The sequence below is a fragment of the Pleurodeles waltl genome, chromosome 9, assembly GCF_031143425.1.
Source record: "Pleurodeles waltl isolate 20211129_DDA chromosome 9, aPleWal1.hap1.20221129, whole genome shotgun sequence".
NCBI classification, from domain to species: domain Eukaryota; kingdom Metazoa; phylum Chordata; class Amphibia; order Caudata; family Salamandridae; genus Pleurodeles; species Pleurodeles waltl.
The window spans coordinates 375,877,824-375,905,688 of record NC_090448.1 but is presented as its reverse complement, the minus strand read 5'-3'; the positions used below and the strand labels follow the sequence as shown (position 1 = coordinate 375,905,688).

Genomic DNA, 27,865 nt, shown 5'->3' with positions numbered 1-27,865 from the left:
AAAAGTTCTGTTAGGATTGCAGGGGAACCAAGAGGAGAAGGACACGAGTTCAAAGATGCAGGTGGTGTGGTGTTTCTGTAGAAAGAGATCAACAACTTGTCTTATTTCATGACTTGTTTACTGTTTTTTTAAGATAATGCACGTAGAGCCATTGTAGTTTCTGAGTATAAAAGGATATGCCTGCGAGCAGCACTTTGAGGTCAGCTTCAGCTCTGTGGGTTTGCCTGACCCCCCCGGCCATATTGTGATTAAACCTATATTGTATTGCCAACATAATACAACCTTTTTTTCCCTAGTCAACATTTGGCGACCCAGCCCAAAGTCAAGCTTGTCTTTACGGACTGCTGCCAGTGGAGAACCGCCTGCCCTGACTGAATAGATTACTGTGCAGAAAATAAGGTGAGCAGACACCCTGCTTAACCAAAGATCTGCCTATTCACACGGGCAGTGTGGAAGATTAAGGAAATGCATGCATGATTGTTTGGATACTTCCTAATATTATATTGTATGTAGGAAATTAAATGTGGTAATCCTGGACATCTGGAACACATCTTTAAGGGAAGATTGACCAAGGCTGAGGCATCAGTGTGAGCATGACGTTTTGGTAAGAGGACAACCAGATGGTTGGTGTAAACTGACTTTACCCTGAGCACTGTCAGACCCTTGGTTGCAAAACCTGAAAAGCATATTTCTTTTTGAATGTATATCCCTCCATTAGTAAGGACGCTGACACAAAAATTTATAGTACATCCTAACCATGAGGGAGTCAGTTACCGAGTTCCCAGCACTGGATATTCGTCTCATTACCAGTGATCTCTCCCCAACAGAGAGACTGCAAGACTTTGAATTAATATTCCATATTGAAGTATCCAGGAATAAAAGGGTGAAGGTTGCTACAACACCCCGGTAAGAAGTACAAGTTGCATACTATATCTAGTTAAATTTGAAACTGCAGCATAAAACAATGGTTGTTAGGTTGCAATGGGTTGTTTTCCTAAAAATGTTTTGTTATATGTTTAAGTGCTGTAACAGAAGTAAGAAATTTGGTGAGCCTCACTGGTAGAGATGATCAAGAGAAGCTGTGAAAGTGGTCTGTGTAGCACAGATGCAGCTTGCTGCCCTCTTGTGAGTCTCTAGCATCCCCCTCCTCTTCTTTGGCGCTGCAGGTATTTGGAGGAGGATGAAGCGGCTTGCGCTCGATGGTCTGAAAAAATCTCGATTAGTGTAAAAATAAATAAAAAAATAATAATAATAATAAACCATATCCCACAGAAATTGCAAGTCACCATCCATACTAACCAAGGAATCCAATATGCCTACAAACAAGGAGGCCTGATGACCCTGCACCAGTTATACAACCAGGAGCGGCACTAGCACAGAAGATGTCTATTGGTGTCCCAGTAGAGACCCTACAAATTCAGACGTTAGTCGGACTGTTTTGATGCGAGGCTACAAACAGCTCTCAATATGGCTACCAGCTCCTGGACCATAAGAGCTTCCCCTTAGGGGGAGGGGGTTCCAGATACAAGAGCCAAACACTAAGAATCCTCAATTATGTGAAAGCGGGAGTGCAAACATTAAATCAATCTATCCCTTGTTTACTGCTCCTAGTACAAGGTCTTCGGAATATGAGAGGGCTTCCTGGTAATTACTCTCCAGTCTCAGGAGTCTGCCACAGGATATTCGTGGCAGCAGCATTATGCTAACAGTACCGGGCTTACTTCTACAAAGGTTTTGGATGGGTCCAATGAAGCATCTTTACTATGCACAACCCTGAGAATACTGAAGCTACTAAAGAGACAGAAGATAGCGTTTTACAGCCAGGGGCTCTTTCCTCATCTCAGGAAGTTCTCACTGTATCATCAACCATCCAGCTTCAAATATTTTTGCTACAGAACCAGGCCAATCGAAGTCCGCCTCCACTGTCTTCTCTGGGGGGTTGGGTTAGGCACTTCAGGGTGGTGGGTTGCATTTTTTACACCAGGGTGGGGAAAAATAGCAGGTGATATATGCAAGGATAGGGGGAATATCCAGACTAGAGCAGCTACTATGAGGGAACATGATCCATTAGTGAAGGGACTTGTCCAGGATAGAGGGGTTAGTACTGTATGCCTGCAAGTCACAATTATAATAAGCTAGGTAATGGCAGGAAGAAGTCTAGAGGTTGTTGCATATAACCTAAATGGGGCAAATAACCAGGTGAAAATTACATGTATTACTTAAATGGTAAGGTAATTGCAAACCCAGATATTTCTTTTGCAGGAGACTCATCTAAAACGTCAGCAAAAAATTCCCAAGCTACCCAAATGTTTTTTGCATCTGCCAATACCGCTGTTCTTGGGGTGGCCATTTTAGTAATGCGTGAATTTCCCAGAGATGTTTATCAGGTTCACAAAGATCCACAGGCAAGGTGGGTCATAATTAGTGCCCTAGTTTCTAATCAGTATACACACTTTGCAAGCTTTTATGGCCCCACTGACGACAAAACAAGCTCCTTTCAGAGCTTAAATAACGTTGTGATCACACTTCCTGGCTTGCTCATTGTAGGAGGGGATTTTAACATCATACCCAATTCGATGCCTCACGTAAGAACAAGTCACAGAACAAACCAAGAGCATCCCGCTTTTTGGCTAAATTCTTTTGTGACTTGGTGATAGTAGCTGTCTGGAAGGGCAGATTATCCTCAGGGGTTAGAGTTTACCTGTTTTCCTAAAAGGTACAATACAGCCTCGAGGATAGTCTATATCCTAGCTTCTTTTCAGTGGGCCAGGCACGGCTCGAGTATATTGTCCAATCCTTTCTCTGATCACTCAGTTTCCCAGATTAGTTTAGATATGCCAGGGGCACAGGCTAATTGTCTGTGATGGAACTTTGACAAATCCCTTTTGGCAGATGAAGGGTGGACTGCGATTCTTAAGACATCGATCACCAGGTTCTTCGACAACAATAAAGGGTCCGCCTCCTTATTTGATATCTGAGAAGCTTGTAAAGCTTACATAAGGGGTGAAACATTATCATATAAAGCTCACCTATCCAGATTAGCAAGGGAGACAGCTTCCGGCCTTCAGGAGGAGCTTGATCAAGATGTAAGGATCTACCAAGCTACCCATGATTCGGAGGCTGCACTCAGACTAAAGGAGACCCAGGATAAATTGAGGGATCATTATCTATCCTGTGAAATAGTTAACCAGCACACAAGCTTCCAGTCACAATATGAACAGTACGAACATGTGGGTAGGCTTTTGTCCTTGTAAGTCAGAAAAGATCTACTAGTAATTTCCTTAAGTCAATATTTGATGAGAACCAGGGGATACTAGTCAACCACCCCAAGGATGCAAAGGAGGCTTTCCTGTCCCATTACGCAAGACTTTATGCTTTCACACTTGTAACTAATGTGGGACAGATAAATCAATACTTAAGTTTGATCAAACTGCCAATTTTAGGTGAGGAAGACTGGCCTTACTAATAGCGCCCATTGCACTGTCAGAAGTAAAAGAGGTGATCCTTGCCTCACCTAATGGGAAAGCCTGTGGCGAAGACGGCCTGCTGGCCGAGGTTTACAAAGCATTGATAGGTCAAATAGCAGAATTCTTGGTCACTCTTTTCAACGATATACTCAATGGGGTGGATGTACCGCTTCTTTTACAAGGGCTGTCATTGTTAGCTTTATAAAAAAGGATAAGCCACATGAGGAACTGTGCTCTTATAGCTGGATCAGCTTATTAAATCATGACTATAAACTACTGACAAAGATTTTGGCGGCTAGAACCACCTCTGTGGCCCAAAGGGTAATCCACGAGGACCAGTGTGGCATTCTTCCTGGCAGACTTATATCAACTCATACCAATTTCTTAGTACAGGCTATTGACTACTTTTCCCAAAATAATATCCGGGCTGCTATTTGTACGCTCGACACAGAAAAAGCGTTTGATTTAGTCCAATGGAGGTTCTGTTCTCGATCTTGGTTAGGTTTAATTTCCCCAGACAATTTATTGAGGTAATTCGCAATCTGTACTCCAAGGCTCAAGCCAAGATCTTGGTTAACACACGCATAGCTGGGACTTTGCAAGTCTGTCGGGGTACTCGCCAGGGATGTCTTCTTTCCCCAGTGCTGTTTGCTCTATTCATAGAACCCCTGGCACTTGCTCTTCGCCAAGATATTTCTATCCGTGCAGCGTTACCTCAAGCACCCAAATTGAAACTGTTTGCCGGCGATACGAGTCTCTACTTTTTAGCTGCACCCCCGAATATAGAAAGGGCTTTTGCGAAGATCAAGTTTTTTTTGGATTTGAGTGGGTATAGAATTAACCATACCAAGTTGGAATTCCTTTATTTTAACAGTACTCACTCTGTTCTCCCCTCTGCAATGTGGGCTCATTTTCAGCTTACACGCCCAATTAGGTATTTGGGTATATATGTAACCAATAATTTTTATGATCTCTACCAGATTAAGTATATGTCCATCCTAAGTAAAGCTCAAGGTCCCTTGCAGAAATGGCAAGCTCGTCCATGGACAATCATCAGACAGGTGGCACTCATCAAAATGATTATCCTTCCTCTCTTCCTGTTTTTCTAATATAATTATTAAAGTACCTCAAATATTTTTCAAGGATGTAGATATGATGCTCCATCAGTTCATCTGGACAAATAAAAAACCTTGTACACAGCTTGATATGCTATTCCTAGCGGTAGACAAAGGTGGGCTAGTTCTACCCCATTTCAGGAAATATTATAAGGCTGTTTTCTTGGATTGGACTATAAGAGCTGCCCTATCATACAAGTTAGACTTCAACTATTATCTTTAGCGAATGTTAGCAGAAACCAGCACCCAGCTTCCCCATTTTGTTAAGATACCACGGCTTCCCAAACTTACCGGGTATAAAATTCGGATCGCAGTTCAATTTAGGGTTTCGCGATTCCATGAGAAATATCAAGTCCTCAGTTTTCACACGTCAATTTTGCTCTGTGATTAAGAGATTCTGGGCCTTAAGCTGAGCCCGAGCCATATCCTTAAGTGGGGACAGGCGGGTTTTTCCAGGTTCAGATTTTTTTACTTGCCGACCAAATTAAACCATGGGTTCAATGTCAAGCGGACGAAGCATCTATTCCGGACGGTCTTAGATTTTCCTATCTTCAAGGGCAACACTTTTTGCAGACAGTGAGAATTTAATAGATTTGTTTGCGCCACAATTGCCCAGGCTTTCTATGAGAAAAATCAGCAGGGTACAGGCAAATGGTATCGGATCCTGAGTATCCAGTCTTCGTCAACAATGATTCCTAGTTTTTTGATGAAGGTCGAAAAGGTAACAGGATGTAAGATAGATCTACAGCTATGGAGGAACTATAATATTCTATCTCACAAGTCGATGAGGGGTGCAAACTTTAAAAAAAAATGCATTTTACTCAAAGTGGATGCTGTATTTCACTCCAACCTGAATACAGAAAGCATTTCCAGCAGCTTCCGGGCATTGTCCACACTGTAGGTTAATTCAGGGGGATTGGCTACATCTATGCTTTACATGTCCAAAGCTGGTGGAATACTGGGAGAGAATATTGCAGTGGATTAGCTCTGAAGTCCAGGTTTTCCTTGTCCCAGATTCCGCCGGAGCGCTTTTTGGCATCTCCAGGTATACTAGCTTATCAATCCTATCAAAGCAAATCCTTTTCATTGCTTCCCTGATTGCCAAGTCATTAATCCTACAGGCATGGAAGTCACCATTACCACAATCTTATGAGCCTTGGGAGTGTAAAATGAAAATTGTACGCTATAAGGAGCAATTGCATGCTCAACGAATCGGTGCAACACGGAAGTTTATTGGTATCTGGGGAATAAGTAGGGATTCACTCAGAATGAAGGGCTGAAGCATTGTCTACCTGGAAAATAGGAATGCAGTTATGTATATTGGCTGTATATATATTGCACTGACTTTTCTCTGGTCACAAATATGCTATCCTTGTGTCTTATGAACTATTTTGTATGCCAAGATTGGTTGATTTATCCTCAAATTTTCTAATTATGTACCTGCAAAAATTGATGAAATAAAAATGGAAAAAAAAGAAAGGGAAAAGGATAAAGCTATTAGAGTTGGAGGCATTTAATGCATCAAACGATTATGCAAGACGGAGACAGTGGAAGAAGTCAAAAGATACTTTTGGGAAAGTAATGAAATATGAAAGGGAGAGGATGGGAAAGGTACATGATACAGCCTGTTGAGAACAGGACTTAACAGTAGAGAGACATTTTGTTCAAAAGGGACAAGATACAACGGCAATGGTACCCCCATTAGAAGACAGGGGTGAACTTATGGAACAAGCATCATTATATTGTCCAATTACAACACCACATTCAGGATTTAAAGTAGTACATTTTCTGCAACAACAAGAATGGTTAATAGGAGGACCAGGAGAACAAAATACCAATCAGAATGCAGCAGATGCAGACAGATAGACTTATTTGTCTGATGCACTAGATAAAAGGACTGAATTTAGACTAATGGTGAGATCAGCTAAGCAATTATTATTGTTTCACGTAGGCTTTATTGGGGTATATTGGCAGTTTGGTATTTGACCTACTCTTACATGTCAACACAGTACATGAAGGAGCACAGCCCATTTCCAATGAATGCTACACAAATGCAAAAGTGTAGCTGGAACCCTCTGCGCTTTTCACCTGCCACAAATACAGGGACTGGGGAACCAGACAGACTGAGACACATGCATACACATTTCAATGAGTCCTTGCTACTGTGTGTTCAAACCAAGACATGAGTATTCAGCCTTTTGTCACGTTACCAGCTTTTCCATGATGGATTACTGCAAAATCACTCAGCACCTTCACCAGACAAAACTGAAATATCCAACTCTTTCCAACAAAGAGGTAATTCATGATAGACTGAAAACATTTCCCATAGACCGCGAGGGGTTGATGTGATATGCTACTCTATGACAGACACGTAAAACAGAACACTCAAACTTGCACCACTATACTGTCCCCAGGGAACCAAGACCTTGGCAAGCCAAGCGTGCTTATTACAAACCTTTGGTTGTTGGCAGATGGTCTCCACAAGAACATGATCACTAGAAGGATGATGGAGAAGAGAAACCTCCAAAATGCATCGTTGAGCCATAACTCATGCCAGTCCTGTCAAGAGTCACAACAGATTGGTCACGCAAGTCATACAGGCATCAAAAGTACAGTTATCAGGATACTTTCCATAATACAGTCTCCATCAACCATTACCTTTCCTCAGCACTAACAATATCATTACGTCCACCAACAACTAACTCAGCACAGAGGGACAGAATATTTTGCTTGAATGAAGCCCATGCTATATGACATGCTTACCATAATTCCTTGTCTCCACTGTGCACATCTCAGATGGATGAGAACCCACAGCCTTCTTATGAGGATGAGGCTTACTCGTGGAGAGGGCTTAATCAATGCATCTCTGAACAGCTCTGTGCTTTTACCAGCAAACATCCTTCTCCCCCACATCATTGCTCTCTAAATACCTTATTTGAACCTTAAGGGACTCTTCAACAGGTACTGTTGAGTTTCAATTTTTTTGCATAAGCCCTAGATTCTTTTTCAGTTTATGTGTGTACATTTACTTGTTTTTCCCAATAACTTGACAATTTGTGAGACGCTTAAAGGTGCTCCACATTTCAACTAATATGTTTGACAACAAAACTTCAACTCTGTTGAAAGGGGTGGCTACTCCCGTCACTTCCCAGCACCTCACCAAGAGGTGACTGGCAGCTGTAGTTCAGAGGTGGAGGCCTTTTTTACAGGACTCAAACAGTGAGATGTGAAAGGGCAGCTCATCATACTAGATATAGAGTCAACAAAGAAACTTTTTTTTGCAAAGTTCAGAATCATTATTTTAAAATATACTCATATGTTATAATAATTGTTGATGCACAAGAAAAAGCTACTTACCTTTGCTAATGATCTTTCTGGCTGAAATATCTATCTGAATGTTCCTCACATTTTGAGCATCCTCAGGTGTAAGCCAGCATTCTGAAATGTTTCCTAGCTATACTCCATCAGTAGGTCGCGATGTCTCATTTTGGGACCAGAAACAGAGCTGGTATGACATCACTGAAGCCATAATCTCAAAGTGACACCAGTTACCTGTCCACTTATTCAACACCCTTAAAAGCTCTGACAAGGAAACCATCAGATTGAATGCTGGATGTGCAGTGCAACAACTAAATTGGAACCTTATCATCTGAAGCAAATGATCATCATTCAGAAGGGGGAGGTGTGTGGAATTGGTGAAAATGTTTAGGCAGAAACAGTGTCCACCAGAAACATTGTCACAAATGTATGTAACTTTAGGCAAATAATTCTACCTGTAGATTTGTTACCTTTTAAATTGATATCGAGTCAGAAACTCCTCCCAGAACGTAGCCTTAAATTGTACTGAGAGTTTTGTAAACCCAACTGGCAATGACTTTACCACCCCTGTAAGGCCCTAATACATGGTACCAGTGATCCCCAGGGCAGGGATGGTAAAGGGGTCACCAGGGCTGCAGCACTGATTGTGCCACCCTGCTTGATACGAGTAAAAGTAAACCTGTAGAGCTGCCATGTCAGCATGCACGAGCAGCCTGCCTGCCTGAGTTCGACTTTGCCCACACCAAGTGCAGGCAGAGTCCATTCAATGCCATAGCACAGGTCAGTCACCCGTAAGGCAGTCTCAGGACCCCCAACACTCAAAAGATGCACCAGAGTGCAGTTTGATCACACAGGTGAGCTATGACAAGAATAACTGGACCTACTGGTTCGTCTGTGTCCGAAGACCATTAGTCCAGTGGTGACTGGACTTTTGCTGGAACACGGTACTTTGAGGGACATCAACCCTTGTGGCCAAAAAGGCCCCACCAGAACCATGGACCGAGGATCAAGTCAAGAAAGTCTTCTGTTGACTGCACAGCAACTTCAGCATCCTATATCCCTTGCATCAGGACAGGGTTCTCCCTTTCTGCAGAGCTACTTCTGATCAGTGAAAATCATTGTCAACTATGGAAGGCCAAACAACTCGCACATTATTACCTGATACCCCACACACCGAGCTTCCTTGACTTTAGGCCTAATGTCCATAGAGCCAGATACTATGGCTTGAGCAAAATACTTTGACTAAGGGCACTACGACAGTGCTGCCACCTGTGTTAGTGAGAGTGTAGTCTTTGGGGATGTATGAACATGTGTGCACAGGAATGAGATATTTGCATGGTTAACTGTGAGCCTGTGTAGTGTGAACTTGTGGCACAGGACATACCTTTCACCATATGTGGCACCGTTGCATGTATAACACAAACATACAATAGTTTTATTAAATGGGAGAAATTTAAAGTGCAAAAATATTTTTCAAGTTTAAATATTTTCTGCATTTTAAATGTCTCTCATCTAAAGAATGACTGTATTTTTCAGCTATAAATATGGCAGTGTTCTACTGGCCACAGGGAGCAAGAGGCCTGCTGTTTGTAAAATCAACACTTTGAAAATAAAAATTTAGAAAATTAAAATGAAACGTTAATTTAGGCATCAGGTAACTTTTCATTTTAATTTTCTATGATTTAAAAGCATTGAGAGCCATCAGTTTGTTCTCACGTCCAATATTGAGTTGACAAGGACTTTCATTTAAGAGTTAAATACCTCAGTGATTCAGTTCTTCACCCCTGTGTCCTCGGTCATAAATTTGACTCCAGCACTGCTCCTTATCAGGCCGTGCTATCTGCAGCCTTTTGATAATAATGTAAAATAGGCACAGCCTTCCCTTAGTTTTAAAAGGAAAAATGTGACCCTGTGCTTATTTAAAAATGAACACCAGGATGTGAGTCACTCTGAAGGGGTCTGGTAGCTACTTATAGCTCGCGATTGTCTGGTTAGAGAAAAACCTGTATCAGGACCACTCATTAGACGTTCATGGCAACTGGCCACTGATGCTGGAACTGGATTGGAGGTTGCTTTTCTTGTGGAGGTTAACTGTTCCACTGGACCTTGGTGGTCTTTCTGACTGGGTCCCCACTATAGGTGGTCGTCCAAAACAATCTGAAGTCACCGCATTCACCTTTGATGTAAATCTAGTCACAATCATTGAATTTGCCAAAGCTTGAGTAAAAAGACTTAGTTTATTGTTTCGTTAACAATCTACGACTCCTGATGCATCAAGGTGGATCATTTTCATGTTGGTGTTCATAAATTTATAAAAATACAGTTTATTTTTATAAATTGGTACAGACTTTGAGAGTTTTGTTTCTTTCTTCAATTGTTTTGATGCTGTTTAACCACTTGAGGGCCACAGGACATAATGGTCACGTCCGTGGCTGCGCCTTACTGGCTCCACGGACGTAACCATTATGTCCGATTACCGGCCCTCGGAGGAAGCGCTAGCGCTCCCCTCCGAGGGCTGCTCCCCCACCCCCCCAGGTCAGGGTTGGAAGGGGAATCGCTTCCCCTTCCACCCCCCCATGATGTCAGCGCATGATCGCGTGCTGACATCATGAAAAGGTGCAAAGACGCGCTGGAAGCCATTTGCTTCCATCGCATCTATGAGGAAGGAGGTAAGTTTTACCTCCGGGCTGGGGGGGATCCCTCTGAAAGAGGCATCGAGGGAAAGGAAATGATTTTCCTTTCCCTCGATGTCTCTCTGAGCATTCCTGCTGCCCGATCGCACAGTAATGCCTACTAGACACCAGCGAATTAGTGTGTGTGTATGCACGTGTGTGTGTTTTTATTGTGTGGGAGACTGACCCCTTGGGCAAGCGTCGCTCTCCTTTGGGGGCAATGTATTTTTCGCCATTTCTGCCCCCCTTTTCTAGGATTCCCCTAGGTGGCTCCTCTCAGATTCCAGAACTTTCTGTCACCGAAATGTGAGGGGAAAGTGTTTTTTAGCCAAATGTTGAGGTTTGCAATAGCATTATGGGTAACAAAACCTTGTGAGAGCCCCACAAGTCACCCCATCTTGGATTCCCCTACGTGTCTAGTTTGAAAAAATGCACAGGTCTGGTAGGTTTCTCTAGGTGCCGGCTGAGCTAGAGGCCAAAATCCACAGGTAGGCACTTTGCAAAAAACACCTCTGTTTTCTTTGGGAAAATGTGATGTGTCCACGTTGTGTTTTGGGGCATTTCCTGTCGCTGGCACTAGGCCTACCCACACAAGTGAGGTATAATTTTTATCGGGAGACTTGGGGGAATGCTAGGTGGAAGGAAATTTGTGGCTCCTCTCAGATTCCAGAAATTCCTGTCAACGAAATGTGGGAAAAAAGTGTTTTTTTAGCCACATTTTGAGGTTTGCAAAGGATTCTGGGTAACAGAACCTGGTAAGAGCCCCACAAGTCACCCCATCGTGGATTCCTCTAGGTGTCTAATTTTACAAAAATGCACAGGTTTGGTAGGTTTCCCTATGTGCCGGCTGAGCTAGAGGCCAAAATCTACAGCTAGACACTTTGCAAAAAACATGTCAGATTTCCATGTAAAAATGTGATGTGTCCATGTTGCGTTTCCTGTCACCAGCATTAGGCCTACCCACGCAAGTGAGGTACCATTTTTATTGGGCGACTTTTGGGAACACAGAATAGCGAAACAAGTGTTTTTGCCCCTTGTCTTTCTCTTCATTTTTTCCTTCCAAATGTAAGACGGTGTGTAAAAAAGATGTAGAATTGAGAAATGCCCTGTAATTCACATGCTAGTATGGGCACACCAGAATTCAGAGATGTGCAAATAACCACTGCTTCTCAACACTGTGTCTTGTGCCCATTTTGGAAATACAACGGTTTTCTTGATACCTGTTTTTCAATCTTTATATTTCAGCAAATGAATTGCTGTATACCCGGTATAGAATGAAAACCCATTGCAAGGTGCAGCTCATTTATTGGCCCTTGGTATCTAGGGTTCTTGATGAACCTACAAGCCCTATACATCCCCGCAACCAGAAGAGTCCAGCAGATGTAACGGTATATTGCTTTAAAAAATCTGACATTGCAGGAAAAAGTTACAGAGTAAAACATTTAGAAATATGGCTGTTTTTTTTCACCTCAATTTCAATGTTTTCTTTATTTCAGCTGTTATTTTCTGTAGGAAACCCTTGTAGGATCTACACAAATTACCCCTTGCTGAATTCAGAATTTTGTCTACTTTTTAAAAATGTTTAGCCTTCTGGGATCGAGCATTGGTTTCACACCTATTTCTGTTGCTAACTGGAAGAAGGCTGAAAGCACAAAAAATAGTAAAAATGGGGTATGTCCCAGTAAAATGCCAAAATTGTGTTGAAAAATTGGGTTTTCTGATTCAAGTCTGCCTGTTCCTGAAAGCTGGGAAGATGGTGATTTTAGCACCACAAATCCTTTGTTGATGCCATTTTCAGGGGAAAAACTACAAGCCTTCTTCTGCAGCCCTTTTTTCCAATGTTTTTGAAGAAAACCAAATTTTTCGTTGTATTTTGGCTAATTTCTTGGTCTCCTTCAGGGGAACCCACAAAGTCTGGGTACCTCTGGAATCCCTAGCATGTTGGAAAAAAAGGACACAAATTTGGCGTGGGTAGCTTATGTGGACAAAAAGGTATGAGGGCCTAAAGGCGAACTGCCCCAAACAGCCAAAAAAAGTCTTGGTACCTGAGGGGGAAAAAGCCTGGCAGCGGAGGGGTTAAATGCTTTATATATGTTCCTTTGTTGAAGCCTGAATGCTCAGACACAGCTACCCACAGTTGAGCTAAGGTTTGACAAATTAAGTTTGACTGGTCCTAAGAAAGGATGGAAGTGTATGACATGGCAAGGTCTCACAAACACCCCATATAACACACCCGATTTCTTCACAAATGGCCACCAAAAAACTATTTTAAATGTTAACAAACGTAACTGGCAACTGTGAAGAGGAAGACAAATAAATCAGCACAAAGTTCAGATCCAACTGGGACATTACAAGGGGTGCATATGTTGGATTCCCTTAAAAATCTGATCACAGTCTGGGATTTGATCAAGGAATGCTGATCGGGAAGGCAGATAAATGCAGACAGGGCTGCAGTGTAAGTTTTTGCTGTGTCCACAGCGCAACCCTGTTGTGCTGGCAACGGAGTCAAACAGAGGACGGACCTCTGACAGATATGCTTTCAGTGGGTCCTGATTCCAACTTACTGAGTATACTGATTTTGTGGCAAGGTGATGAGCTGACAAAATGACGTGGACCACCTATGATGGCAGTTAAAATGAGCTGTTTCCACTCAATCTCCAACATGAATGGGGAGTCTTTGGAGGTTGGGTTACAAATAGGGTAAAGAAGAGGTCCACCTTCAGAGGCAGAGACAGCGGGGGCTGGGTGTGTGTCACAAAACGTTTGCATACCCCACCCTCACAAAACATTTGCATACCCCACCCTCATTGGCCAGCCAGGGCCAATCAGAATAGCTTGGGCCAGGTCCTGGAGCAGCTTCCGCAAATCCTGAGGAATCAAGGGCAGGGGAGGGAGCTCTTAGTGAGGTGGAAAACTGAATCTCAACGGAAACGCACTTTGTAAGATTCTCTGCAACAGATACTGGAGGGCAAGAACTGTGGGCTTTGCACAGTCTTGCAAACAGCGATGAGGTCCACATAAAGGGTTCCCCACTATACAAAGACGTCCTGATCTACCTCAAGGCACCATTCATAGTGGCTACAATGCTGCCAACTTTCGAGATTGGCCCTGGTGTTCAGAGAGCCTACCAGGTTATTGGCAACCAGCCCAATTCCAATGATTGTGCACCAAACTACAGAGCAGTAGAGCTTCTGATAAGAGAATTGAAACCCCACGCCTCACTCCAGGTTTACATACCCCATTGCAATTAACTGGCCAACCACTTTATATCTGATTAGTGGGTTTCAAGTAGGCATTCAACTGTGTCCAACATAAGCTTATTTGGTCAAATGAAAACATTGAAGCGTTTCGCCCCGTTTTCCAAAAGAAATATAGATGCTCTGCTCTGACATATGGGTAAGCATAAAATTAGGTGATGACACCCCCTTTTGAGGACAATCTTTTCTCAATAGGGTCTTCAACGAGGGTGCGTCCTGGTGCCATACCTATGGAACTTATGGTTGATATGATCACAGCACTGGATGCTGTAAACTCCCATGCCCCTAAACTAGGAGGTCTATGCATTTCAAATCTGCTGTACGTGGATGATATCACACTCCTTAGTCAAGCCAAAGTTGGCTTTCAGTGTGTTTATTGGTCATTCATCTAGTTACTCAACAAAGATAATTTATCTAGTGACTCAACAAACAACTGTATGAAAATGTTTTTTTTTTTTTTTTAAGTAATTGCGGTTAAAATAGAATACAGAATAAGCTATGTAGGTTTTTACACGACCAACAGTTTAGAAATCTGTCACTGTATGCAATGATTTTAATTAATTATGCATAATAAATTAAATCTGAATCAGTTCATTGTAGTAATACGGTTCATCAAGATCTAGACAGACCATCAATGAAGAATGGGCAGGTAGGCCTTCAGGACTAGGAGAATTACCCTTCATTTGAGCAGGTTGATGTGAAGTATTGGCTTCTCTGCACAGCAAAGGCCACTTATTGCCAGTTCCCCCAATTGTGCACCCTTCATGTTCCTGCCCTGTGACCAACCCGACCACTCTTTCTGCAGGGTTGCCACTTTCTGCTGCAGGGTCCAAATATGGTCCTCTGACTGAAGGGACTGGTATGGATTGTGGGGATCTGAGAAGTTGTAGCGGATATGCCCTTTCTATCATCTGTAAGACCCACTGGTCTGAGGTTTTGATCTTTCACACCTGAAGAAAGGAGGACACCATACATACAAACAGTTGCAGCTGCTTCTTTAAGGGGAAGCAAAAGCAGCTTTCCAGGTGGTGTGGGAGAGGACAAGGAGGGCTTCATAACTTTTTCTATGGTTTCTTCCACTGTAATGGACCTAGCAGTTGATTTCAACGCTGGACTTGTTGGGAAGGCTAATTCTGGCGAAAGGAGGATCCTTTGGAAAAGTCACAACATTTCTGTTAATGCAGTGAGGTCCTCGGATGGGAATTGAATACCAAAAGATCCTTTGTCCCACTGAAAGGCATATCCATTAGTGCTGCCTGTTTTTCACTACAGAACCCTATTGATTTGAACTGTGTATGCCTTCTTGGTGATTCAGAAGAACCCTAGTCAGGGAGAGGGGGTCATCCAGCATTGAACTGCTGCAGCTGGGCTACTTTTACAAATCACATCTCCTTGGGAGACCAAGTGGTCAACCACAAAACCAAGTATTGCAACTAGCTAGGGCTACTACTTGTAGGAATTCTGCTGGTGCATGGGGCGTACCTGGTTTCCCCACCTCCAATCGCTACGACATTTGGCAGGGGTTGATAGACATACCCTCTCCGTGGCCCCCAGCTCAATAGATGCTTATCCAGCAAATCATGATGGGGTTGGGGGACGTGGCCATGGTGTTGGATATTCCCAGGGCAACGGGTGGAGGCATCATCTCCCTATGGCGGGGTCCTCCCAGCCCACCTTCCACTAGTCCGCAGGCCAATCCAGGCTCTGGGGATGCCTCTTTTCAATTGTATTCTGGGGCTAGGAGGAGCTCCTCCTTAACGACCCTGAAACAGACAGACCATTCTTCGAATATAAGGGAAGCTAATCACACTTTTCCCACAGCTTGTCGCCTACAAGTCCCACATAGACTAGTGCCCTATAACATGGAGAATGACTCTTTTATCATGGTATTGGTCCAACCCAACTCCCCTGTTCCAAGAGACGGGGAAACCAGGATATAGTTCCCCGAATGTCACAAAACTCACCCATTCTTAGCCCGTCTTAAAACTACTCTCCTGGAATATAGCTGGGTTCACTTCCAATTCAGACTCCCCTGAGTGGGCACAGTTAACTGACCTTCACAAACTTTGCTTATTCCAGGAGATATGGTGTATTAAGCTTGTACATCGAATGGGCTACACCAACTACAGCAAAGTTGCTACTACCATGGCAAGAGTAGGCCTTCAGGCGGGGGGGGGGGGCAGATTTCTCAACTTGAGACAACACAGTGCTGATATGTAAGGTGGAGGAATACTAATTACTACCCATGATGTCTTGCGAGTCTACCCCATGCCACCTTTTACATTTATAATCTATATCTTTGGCCCGAGGCTCACAATAGAGATTCACCAGCTCTACAAATATTAAATTAACACATGGCTTCCGCCCCCGTTGCCATCAGGAACATTGTGGGGGTGGGGGCTTGGGGAGGGGGGGGGGGGGGGGGGAGGGGACCTACCTGTCAATTCGAACCCTTTAGACAGTAAATATTGAGGTAGTCATTCAGGAAGAAGAGAAAATCTGGCCAATACTCCTGTCCTTTCCTCCAATCAAAAGCTGTTCCCCTCTGGCACTACAAATAAACGCCCTCACATTGAATCAGGGCCTGCGCACAGCCAATGGCAGAACTATCTCTGCTAGGGAGGGTAAGCACACTTTCAACCGTTCCCACAGTACCAGTCTTATCGACTATATTATGGTGGATGTGAGGGCCCGGCAGCATCTTGTGGATATGGTGGTACTGATGAAGCAGGATAGCAATCATAATGCCTTGGTCCTCAATGTAGCATTCCCCTCCTGTAGAATAACCAACTCCATCGAACCCTTTGATCGGAGGTTGAGACCCTCTAATAACAAAGTGGAGCAAAGTTACACTCCCCCAAGAGATGTTTGAGGCAATTTACAAACTCGTAGTACCAAGTAAGGAAGGCCTCATATCCCTCGAAGGGGCTCTGGAACTCAGAGAAACTAGGGAAAAGTGTACCATCATCCACAGTACCATGATCAAGGCTTGGGAAGCTCTTTTATGTTGAAACCAAACGGGCTGTGGGAGGCATAACCCCCCTTCTTGGTACAACCAAACCTGCAAGAGTGCCAGACCAGCCCTGATGCTTGACAGGAGTGTGAGAAAAGACCAGAGAGTGGCTTATAAAAAAGGGGAAACGGCCAGAGCAATGCATAGCGTAGCCACGCAAGCGTTACTCCTCTTGCCTGAACCATGCATATGTGTGGTTCAGGCACACAGCAGGAACAGCCTGGAGAGGAACGTGGCGGTCAGCTAAGTGGGGCTGGGGCAGGTGGGGGAATTTGTAAGGACAGGGAGGGGTAGTTTTTAGGACAGGGAAGTTTATGGGTTTAGAGCAGGGTAGTTTTTAGGACAGGGCGGGGTAGGTTTTAGAATTTAAGGTGGGGACGGGTCAGGGTAGATTTTAGGACAAGGTGGGGTAGTTTGTAGGACAAGGTAGGTTTTAGGGCAGGGAGGGGTAGGTTGTAGGGAAGGGTAGCTTTTAGGCCAGGGGGGTTGGGTCGTTTTTAGGACAGGGTGGGGTCGTTATTAGGACAAGGTATTAGCAATGATTAGCAGATTGAGTTGCTACTCTTTTCCCTGCTGCATCAAACTTACGACTCTCCTTGTCTGGGGGAGGAGCATCCTCTGTGGATTGGCTATTTGCCCTTTTCCTTGCTGCACTGAGAACTATAGAGTCAGGTGGCAATTGTTGTGTAATGAAAAGTGTCTCTGAAGGTGCAGGTTTGTCCTTTTTGTCTGCCCTTGGTGTGACAACTTTAAACTTCACTGGCTCCTTGAAAATGCCATCTGCATGTTTAAGCATGCCTGGAAGAATAGGTAGACACTGTTACTCCTTGTGAGTGGAGGATAATTTGTTGAATAGGAAGCCATCCTCAATGGGGTCTGTATGCAACTGCACACTGTGATATGCAGCTGCCCTAGCTATGAACTGATTGTAGGCAGTGGTGTCTTCAGGTGGAGATGGCCTAGCCAGGCATAAATCAGGATCACTGGAGGGCATGGGATCTGAATCATATAAATCCCATGGATCTACATCGTGATGAGTATCACCTAAATCATCCCCATGTGTAGCGATAGTGGATTGTGAAGAAAATAGTGCAGGTGAAGGTGGTGGTGGAGTATCTGGTGGTGGAGAAGCAGGAAGTAATAGAGATTATGGTGGTGATGGCTGTTGTAGCGCCTTTGGTTTTTCCTTGTGCTTAAATATCTTAGCATGTGGAAGCCCAGCTTCTACAGCTTCTTGGAAAGTTAACTTTCACTTTGTTGCAGGAGGAGGAGAAGCAATAATCCTTCCAGTGTCTTCGTGTATATGGATTTTGAGCTGCTTAGCGTCCATTACTTCTAATATGTGATCTATTTCAGAAGACTTAAAAGTTTGGAGACTGAATGTTTTAGTTGGGCCGAAAATGTCGGCTCCGAAATCAATGGCAGTTTGTTTGGCTCTGAAGTGAAAGTCTCTGATTTTTGGCTCAAGACCGAAACAGGTATGGCATGCTGTTTGGTCGGCGCAAATGCACTTTGGTCTTCAGTTTCGGTGCTGAACCCGAGGGTTGGTCATCCGACTGTGTTTTTCGCGTCTGACCATGGCCAGCAAGCAGTGGGGGGCCCAAGACCGGTGCTGAAGTCTTTTTGGTTGCTTTATGTGGATGGGAAGGGGCTGGTGTACTCAATTAATGCGCGCTAGGATGGAATGGCTGTCACTATCAGAATCTCAATCCGAATTGGAGTCTGGGATGGAACTGCAGTCTGATGAGCCATCTCTTCGTGAGCGTGTTCTTCTCCGAAGATGTCGGGCGTTTGTTCTGACGACTTGGATACCATCTCCAACCAACGTGCACTTCAATCCCTAAGACTTCTCTTCGAACTGAAGGATCAACACGCTTCACAGCTTTCTCCTCTGTGATCCGGAGAACGACAGAGATTGCACACTGAGTGCTGATCGGTGTATGGAAACTTGACGTGACATCAAGGGCAAAAGCAAAACGGAGTCCATTCCATCAGCCTGATGTCATTCGACAACCACGAGTCGAAGTAGGCCCAAGAAGGGTGCGGTCGCCCGAAAAGGGCATTTAATCGACCCCGACGATTACAATCAGATCAAATGTAAGTTATAAAACACGATTGAGAACTATACAGACATTTTTGTAGAAAAGAAGAGAGAAGTTCAGATAGTACCGAACCCAGATCTACCAGAGCAAGAGGAAACACGTACAAACCCGATGGCGGAAAGAAAACAATCTAACAAAGGACTCGATGCCCATGCTCACTATCACTGAGAGGATGAGTCACTCAATCTTGTGACTCGAAAACCTTCTTAGAAGAAAAACAAGTTGTAACACTCCGAGCCTAACACTAGGTGGCCGACTTATGCAAAGCATGCGTATCTGCAGCTTCGAAGAAGTCTTTTTGAGTTACGAGACCGAGGGACTCCTCCCTTTCGGCTCCATTGCGCATGGGCGTCAACTCCATCTTAGATTGTTTTCCCCGCAGAGGGTGAGGTAGGAGTTGTGTAAATAGTAAAAATGCCCATGCAATGGAGTGAGTATGTATGTACATAATGTGTATAAAAAATATTATATATTTATAAATTTATAAATGTACAAGTTTCATCAACTTATAACGGCTACAGGCTCCCGGGGAGGCGGGAGGGCGCATGTGAATCTGCAGCGACTCATGCCACGAACAGATGTACACTGGGTAAGTGACATTTTTCGTTCGATGGCATGTGTAGCTGCAGATACACATGCTGTGCGTAGACTAGTAAGCAGTTATCTCACCAAAAGCGGTGGTTTGGCCTGTAGGAGTTGAAGTTGTTTGAAATAATGTTCGTAATACAGCCTGTCCTACTGTGGCTTGTTGTGTTGTTAACACATCTACACAGTAATGTTTTGTGAATGTATGAGGCGTAGACCATGTGGCTGCCTTACAGATATCTGTCATAGGTATATTTCCTAGAAAGGCCATTGTGGCGCCTTTCTTCCTAGTGGAGTGCGCCTTTGGCGTAGTAGGCAGATCTCTTTTTGCTTTAATATAGCAGGTCTGAATACATTTCACTATCCATCTGGCAATGCCTTGTTTGGATATTGGATTTACTGCATGAGGTTTTTGAAAGGCTACAAACAATTGTTTTGTCTTGCGAAATTGTTTTGTTCTATCAATGTAATACATTAATGCTCTTTTGATGTCTAGCGTATGTAAGGCTCTTTCGGCTACTGAGTCTGGTTGTGGAAAAAAGACTGGGAGTTCCACTGTTTGGTTTAGGTGGAACGGTGATATAACTTTTGGTAAGAATTTTGGATTTGTCAGGAGAACCACTTTATGTTTATGTATTTGTATAAAAGGTTCTTGTATAGTGAATGCTTGAATTTCACTTACCCTTCTAAGAGATGTGATAGCTATTAGGAAGGCTACTTTCCAGGTTAAGTATTGCATTTCACAAGAGTGCATGGGTTCAAATGGTGGACCCATGAGTCGTGTTAATACAATATTGAGGTTCCACGAGGGAACTGGTGGTGTTCTTGGGGGTATGATTCTCTTTAGACCCTCCATAAATGCTTTGATGACTGGGATTCTAAAGAGTGATGTTGAATGTGTAATCTGCAGATAGGCAGATATTGCTGTGAGATGTATTTTGATAGAAGAAAAGGCTAGGTTTGATTTTTGTAAGTGTAATAAATAGCTTACGATGTTTTTTGCAGAAGCGTGTAGTGGTTGGATTTGATAATGATGGCAATAATAAACAAATCTTTTCCATTTGTTTGCGTAACAATGTCTTGTAGTAGATTTTCTTGCTTGCTTAATGACCTCCATACATTCTTGTGTAAGGTCTAAATGTCCAAACTCTAAGACTTCAGGAGCCAGATTGCTAGACTGAGCGATGCTGGATTCGGGTGTCTGATCTGTTGTTTGTGTTGAGTTAACAGATCTGGTTTGTTTGGTAGTTTGATATGAGGTACTACTGACAGGTCTAGTAGTAAAGTGTACCATGGTTGGCGAGCCCAGGTTGGTGCTATCAGTATTAGTTTGAGTCTGTTTTGACTCAATTTGTTTACAAGATAAGGAAGGAGTGGGAAAAGCGTAGGCAAATATCCCTGACCAACTCATCCGTAACGCATTGCTCTGGACTGAGGGTGTGGATACCTGGACGCGAAGTTTTGGCATTTTGCGTTTTCTTTTGTTGCGAATAGGTCTATTTCTGGTATTCCCCAGTGTAGAAAGTAAGTTTGTAGTATCTGAGGATGAATTTCCCATTCGTGTGTTTGTTGGTGATCTCGACTGAGATTGTCGGCTAACTGGTTTTGAATCCCTGGGATGTACTGTGCTATTAGGCGAATGTGAATCGCCCAATGCCAAATCCTTTGTGCTAAAAGACACAGTTGTGATGAGTGTGTCCCTCCCTGTTTGTTTAGGTAATACATTGTTGTCATGTTGTCTGTTTTGACAAGAATGTGTTTGTGAACTATTAGTGGTTGAAATGCTTTCAATGCTAGAAACACTGCTAAGAGCTCTCGATGATTTATATGCAGTTGCCTTTGTTGAACGTCCCATTGTCCCTGTATACTGTGCTGGCTGAGGTGTGCTCCCCACCCTATCATGAAAGCATCTGTTGTGATCACGTATGGAGGCACAGGGTCTTGGAATGGCCGCCCTTGGTTTAAATTTATAGGATTCCACCATTGAAGCGAGGAGTGTGTTTGGCGGTCTATCAACACTAGATCTTGAAGTTGACTCTGTGCTTGTGTCCATTGTGTTGCTAGACATTGTTGTAAGGGACGCATGTGTAGTCTTGCGTTTGGGACAATGGCTAAGCATGAAGACATCATGCCTAGGAGTTTCATTACAAATCCCACTTGATAGTGTTGGTTTGGGTGCATGTTTAGTATTACATTTTGGAAGGCTTGTACCCTTTGTGGACTTGGAGTGGCAATCCCTTTTTGTGTGTTGATTGTTGCTCCTAAGTACTGTTGTATTTGACACGGTTGTAGATGTGATTTTTGGTAGTTTATAGAGAACCCTAGTTTGTGAAGGGTTTGTATGACGTATTTTGTGTGTAGAAGACACTGTTGCTGAGTGCTGGTTTTTATTAACCAATCGTCTAAGTAAGGCAATACGTGCATGTGCTGCCTCCTGATGTGAGCAGCTACTACTGCAAGGCATTTTGTGAATACTCTTGGGGCTGTTATGCCAAACGGTAACACTTTGAATTGGTAATGCACGCCTTGGATTACCAACCTCAAGTATTTTCTGTGGGAAGGATGTATGGGTATGTGGAAATAAGCATCCTTGAGATCTAATGTTGACATGTAGTCCTGTTGTTTGAGCAAGGGAATCACGTCTTGAAGTGTCACCATGTGAAAGTGATCTGATTTGATGTAAAGATTTAGTGTTCTGAGGTCTAATATGGGTCTCAGTGGTTTGTCCTTTTTTGGGATTAGGAAATACAGGGAGTAAACACCTTTTCCTTTTTGATGGTTGGGTACAAGTTCTATTGGTTCTTTTTGCAACAATGCTTGGACTTCTAGCTGTAACAGATCCAAGAGTTGGTTGGACATGTTGTGTGCTCTTGGAGGCACATCTGGTGGCAAATGTAGGAATTCTATGCAATAACCATGTTGGATAATGGCTAGGACCCACGCGTCCGTAGTTATGTGTTCCCAGTTGTGGTAATAATCTGTGAGTCTCACCCCCACTGGTGTTGTGTGGTGGGGGTTTGTGACATTGAAGTCACTGTTTAGTTTGTGGGGTTTTTGGGCTCTGGAATTTCCCTCTTGTTTTAGGGAACTGTCCACCCCTATATTGTCCTCGAAAACCTCCTCTTTGATATTGGCCCGGATATGTGGGTCTGACTTGTGAGGTGGAAGGCTCTGTGGTCTGGGCCCAAAACCCCCCTCTAAAGTGTGGCTTCCTAAAAGTGCCTCTGCTCTGTGGGGAGTAGAGTGTGCCCATGGCTTTGGCTGTGTCAGTGTCTTTCTTCGGTTTGTCTATCGCTGTATCCACCTCCGGCCCAAATAGTTGTTGTTCATTGAATGGCATATTTAGCACTGCTTGCTGAATTTCAGGCTTAAATCCGGAAGTTCGTAGCCATGCGTGTCTCCGAATGGTTACCGCCGTGTTTACTGTTCTGGCCGACGTGTCTGCTGAGTCCATGGCCGACCTTATTTGGTTGTTGGAGATACTTTGGCCCTCCTCGACAACCTGTTGGGCTCGTTTCTGGAACTCTTTGGGAAGGTGTTGAATGAGATGTTGCATTTCATCCCAATGTGCCCTGTCGTATCTTGCTAGAAGAGCCTGAGAATTGGTAATTCGCCACTGATTGGCTGTCTGTGCTGCCACCCTTTTGCCTGCTGCATCGAATTTCCGACTTTCTTTGTCGGGTAGTGGTGCGTCTCCAGAAGTTTGTGAGTTCGCCCTTTTTCGGGCTGCTCCTACTACCACTGAATCTGGAGTTAACTGTTGTGTGATGTACACAGGGTCAGTAGGGGGAGGTTTATATTTCTTCTCCACCCTAGGCGTGATGGCTCTGCCTTTGACTGGGTCTTGAAACACCTGTTTTGCGTGGTTTAACATGCCTGGCAGCATTGGCAAGCTTTGGTATTGGCTGTGCGTAGATGACAGGGTGTTGAACAAGAAGTCATCTTCTATGGGCTCTGCATGCAATGCTACATTATGAAATGCAGCTGCCCTGGAAACCACTTGCATGTAAGAGGTACTGTCTTCAGGTGGTGAAGGTCTTGCCTGGTAGCATTCGGGACTATTGTCAGAGACCGGTGCGTCATACAAATCCCATGCATCCGAGTCATCTTGACTCATCCCTGTGTGAGTTGGTGACTGCATCATTGGGGGTGTTGCTACCGGGGACAGATGTGGCGAATGTATTGGTGATTGTTGTGGCGAAAAATGTGGTGGAGTTTTCTCTTTTGCCACTTTTGCCTTTGGCTGCATTTCCACCTCTTGGAATGCGAGCTTCCATTTCATTTTGATTGGAGGAAGAGTTCTGATTTTCCCTGTGTCCTTTTGGATATGGAGCCTTCTTTGGGTGTGGTCAGGCTCTCCCATGCCCAGCTCTTGTTCAAATCTGTGGCCTTGTAAGTGTGTGGAAAGGCCTTGTTCCTCTGTATAGGAGCTTTGTTTCGGCTCCAAGGAAGAATATTTCGGTACCGAAATTTTTGAGACAGTCTTTTTCGGCTCTGAGGAAACCTTTTTGACTTTCAATGTGCCGAACTCTCGGTGCCGTGTCTGTTCGCAGCCGGTATCTCGACCGGAGTCGGATGTCTTCGGCTGCTGGGAGGCCTTTTTCGGTGCCGATGTTTGGTTACCGTGTTTTCGGGTAAAGCCATGGCCTGTTGGCGGTGGCGTCCCCTGGTCCTTCATGATTTTCAAGTGAGTTTTTGCCGGGGCTGGTTTACTCACGGTTTGCTGTGTCTTCGGCTGCTCACTCTCGAGTCCAAATCTCTAATGGCGAATGTCTCCTCTTCTTCGACGTCGGTGTGTCCGGCAGGTGTCGACGCCATCTGGAGTCTTCGAGCTCTACGATCCCGCAGTGTCTTCTTGGATCGAAATGCCCGACAGGCCTCGCAAGTATCCTCGTTGTGTTCGGGGGACAAACACAGATTACAGACCAAGTGTTGGTCTGTATAAGGATACTTTGCGTGGCAGTTGGGGCAGAAGCGGAAGGGGGTCCGGTCCATGAGCGTTGAAGATGGACGCGGTCGGGCCGACCAGGCCCCGCCGAGGCGTGGAATCCCCGAAGGGCTGCCGGAGCTTTTGTTTCCTCGGTGTCGATGTGCTACCACTAACCCGGTACTGAGCGCAAACAATACCGTCAAATTTTCCGATGGATAATTATCTTTTCCGAACCGAAACACGGAGCGTAGAGGAACACGTCCGAACCCGATGGCGGAAAGAAAACAACTTGTAACACTTACTCTTCTTAAAGATGTGATGGCAATTAAAAATGCAACTTTCCATGTTAAGTATTGCATTTCACAAGAGTGCATGGGCTCGAAAGGTGGACCCATGAGTCGTGTTAAGACAATGTTGAGGTTCCATGAAGGAACTGGTGTTGTTCTTGGTGGTATAATTCTCTTTAGGCCCTCCATAAACGCTTTTATGACTGGTATGACTGGTATCTTAAATAGTGAAGTTGAGTGCGTAATTTGCAGGTAAGCTGAAATTGCGGTAAGATGTATCTTAATGGAAGAAAAAGCTAGCTTTGACTTTTGCAAATGCAGTAAGTATTTTACGATGTCTTTGGCAGATGCGTGTAAGGGTTGAATTTGATTATTATGGCAGTAATAAACAAATCTTTTCCACTTATTTGCATAGCAATGTCTAGTGGTAGGTTTCCTAGCTTGTTTTATGACCTCCATACATTCCTGTGTAAGGTCTAAGTGTCCGAACTGTAGGACTTCAGGAGCCAAATTGCTAGATTCAGCGATGCTGGATTTGGGTGTCTGATCTGCTGTTTGTGTTGCGTTAACAGATCTTGTCTGTTTGGTAGTTTGACATGAGGCACTACTGAGAGGTCTAGTAGTGTTGTGTACCAGGGTTGTCTTTCCCATGTTGGCGCTATTAGTATGAGTTTGAGTTTGTTTTGACTCAACTTGTTTACTAGATATGGAAGGAGTGGGAGAGGGGGAAAAGCGTAAGCAAATATCCCTGACCAACTCATCCATAACGCATTGCCCTGAGACTGATCTTGTGGGTACCTGGATGCGAAGTTTTGGCATTTTGCGTTTTCTTTTGTTGCAAATAGATCTATTTGTGGTGTTCCCCACCTCTGGAAGTAAATGTTTAGTATTTGGGGGTGAATCTCCCATTCGTGGATCTGTTGGTGATCCCGAGAGAGATTGTCTGCTAACTGATTCTGAATTCCTGGAATAAATTGTGCTATTAGGCGAATGTGGTTGTGAATCGCCCAATGCCATATTTTCTGTGTTAGGAGACACAACTGCGTTGAGTGTGTCCCTCCCTGTTTGTTTAGGTAATACATCGTTGTCATGTTGTCTGTTTTGACAAGAATGTGTTTGTGGCTTATTATGGGTTGAAATGCTTTTAGCGCTAGAAATACTGCCAATAGTTCTAAGTGATTTATGTGAAACTGTTTTTGCTGAGTGTCCCATTGTCCTTGGATGCTGTGTTGATTGAGGTGTGCTCCCCACCCTATCATGGAGGCATCTGTGGTTATTACATATTGTGGCACTGGGTCTTGGAAAGGCCGCCCTTGGTTTAAATTTATACTGTTCCACCATTGAAGCAAGATGTATGTTTGGCGGTCTACCAACACCAGGTCTAGAAGTTGACCCTGTGCCTGTGACCATTGTGATGCTAGGCACTGTTGTAAGGGCCGCATGTGTAACCTTGCGTTTGGGACAAAGGCTATGCATGAGGACATCATGCCTAGGAGTTTCATCACTGTCTTGACTTGTATTCTTTGTTTTGGATACATGGTCTGTATTAAATGGTGAAAAGCCTGAACCCTTTGTGGGCTTGGCGTGGCAATCCCTTTTGCTGTGTTGATTGTCGCCCCTAAGTATTGCTGTGTTTGACACAGCAGAAGGTGTGACTTTGTATAGTTGATTGAGAAACCTAGTTTGTGGAGGGTTTCTATGACATACTTTGTGTGTTGTGAAGACCGTTCTAGCGTGTTTGTTTTGATTAACCAATCGTCTAGGTACGGGAACACATGTATTTGCTGCCTTCTGATATGTGCAGCTACGACTGCTAGGCATTTTGTAAAAACTCTTGGCGCAGTTGTTATTCCGAATGGCAACACCTTGAATTGGTAGTGTACCCCTTGGAATACAAATCGTAAGTACTTTCTGTGTGAAGGATGTATCGGTATATGGAAATATGCATCCTTTAGGTCTAGTGTTGTCATGCAGTCTTGTTGTTTGAGCAGTGGGATTACGTCCTGTAATGTCACCATGTGAAAGTGATCTGATTTGATGTAGGTATTTAATGTTCTGAGATATAATATAGGTCTTAGACTCTTGTCTTTTTTGGGTATGAGAAAGAACAGAGAGTAAACTCCTGTTCCTTTTTGTTGGTTTGGTACTAATTCTATTGCCTCTTTCTGTAGCAACGCCTGAACTTCTAGTCCTAGAAGATATATATGTTGTTTTGACATATTGTGTGTTTTCGGTGGGACGTTTGGGGGGAATTTGAGAAATTCTATGCAATAACCATGCTGGATAATTGCCAGTACCCAAGTATCTGTTGTTATTTCCTCCCAATGTTTGTAAAAATTGCTTAGTCTCCCCCCCACAGGTGTTATGTGTTGGGGATGTGTGACTTGTAAGTCACTGCTTATTTTGAGGAGTTTTGGGACTTTGGAACTTTCCTCTATTTTTTTGAAACTGTCCCCCTCTAAATTGTCCTCAAAAACTTCCACGCAGATATTGGCTCTGATAAGTGGGCCTTGTTTGTGAGGTCGTGGGTTCTGTGCTTTGCCCTCGAACCCCCCCCCCGAAACTGTGTTTTTCGAAATGTGCCTCTGCTCTGTGGGGAGTAGAGTGCGCCCATGGCTTTGGCCGTGTTAGTGTCCCTTTTAAGTTTTTTGATCGCAGTGTCCACCTCCGGCCCAAACAACTGCTGTCCGTTAAATGGCATATTTAGCACAGCTTGCTGTATTTCTGGTTTAAATCCTGATGTACGCAGCCATGCATGTCTCCTTCTTGTTACTGCTGTGTTGACAGTTCTAGCAGCTGTGTCTGCAGCATCCATAGCTGACCGTATCTGATTGTTGGAGATACTCTGTCCTTCTTCTACTACTTGCTGTGCTCTTTTCTGGAACTCCTTGGGCAAATGTTCTATAAAATGTTGCATTTCGTCCCAATGAGCCCTATCGTATCTGGCCAACAAAGCCTGTGAATTTGCAATACGCCACTGGTTTGCTGCCTGTGCCGCCACCCTTTTGCCTGCTGCGTCGAATTTGCGACTTTCTTTATCTGGAGGTGGTGCATCTCCTGAAGTATGTGAGTTTGCTCTCTTGCGAGCTGCCCCTACTACAACTGAGTCTGGTGTTAGC

General features: G+C 44.0%; 1 protein-coding gene across 3 annotated transcripts in view; it reads right to left on the bottom strand.

Moving 5' to 3' along the window:
• The window catches only part of LOC138259329 (transmembrane protein 87A-like), a 425,924-nt gene that overhangs the window by 28,840 nt on the left and 369,219 nt on the right, over nucleotides 1–27,865 (bottom strand). For all 3 annotated transcript variants that reach the window (XM_069206965.1, XM_069206966.1, XM_069206967.1), the window contains one exon: nucleotides 7,038–7,141. In XM_069206965.1, the coding sequence (XP_069063066.1) occupies nucleotides 7,038–7,141 (104 nt within the window). The remainder of the gene's footprint in view (nucleotides 1–7,037; nucleotides 7,142–27,865) is intronic.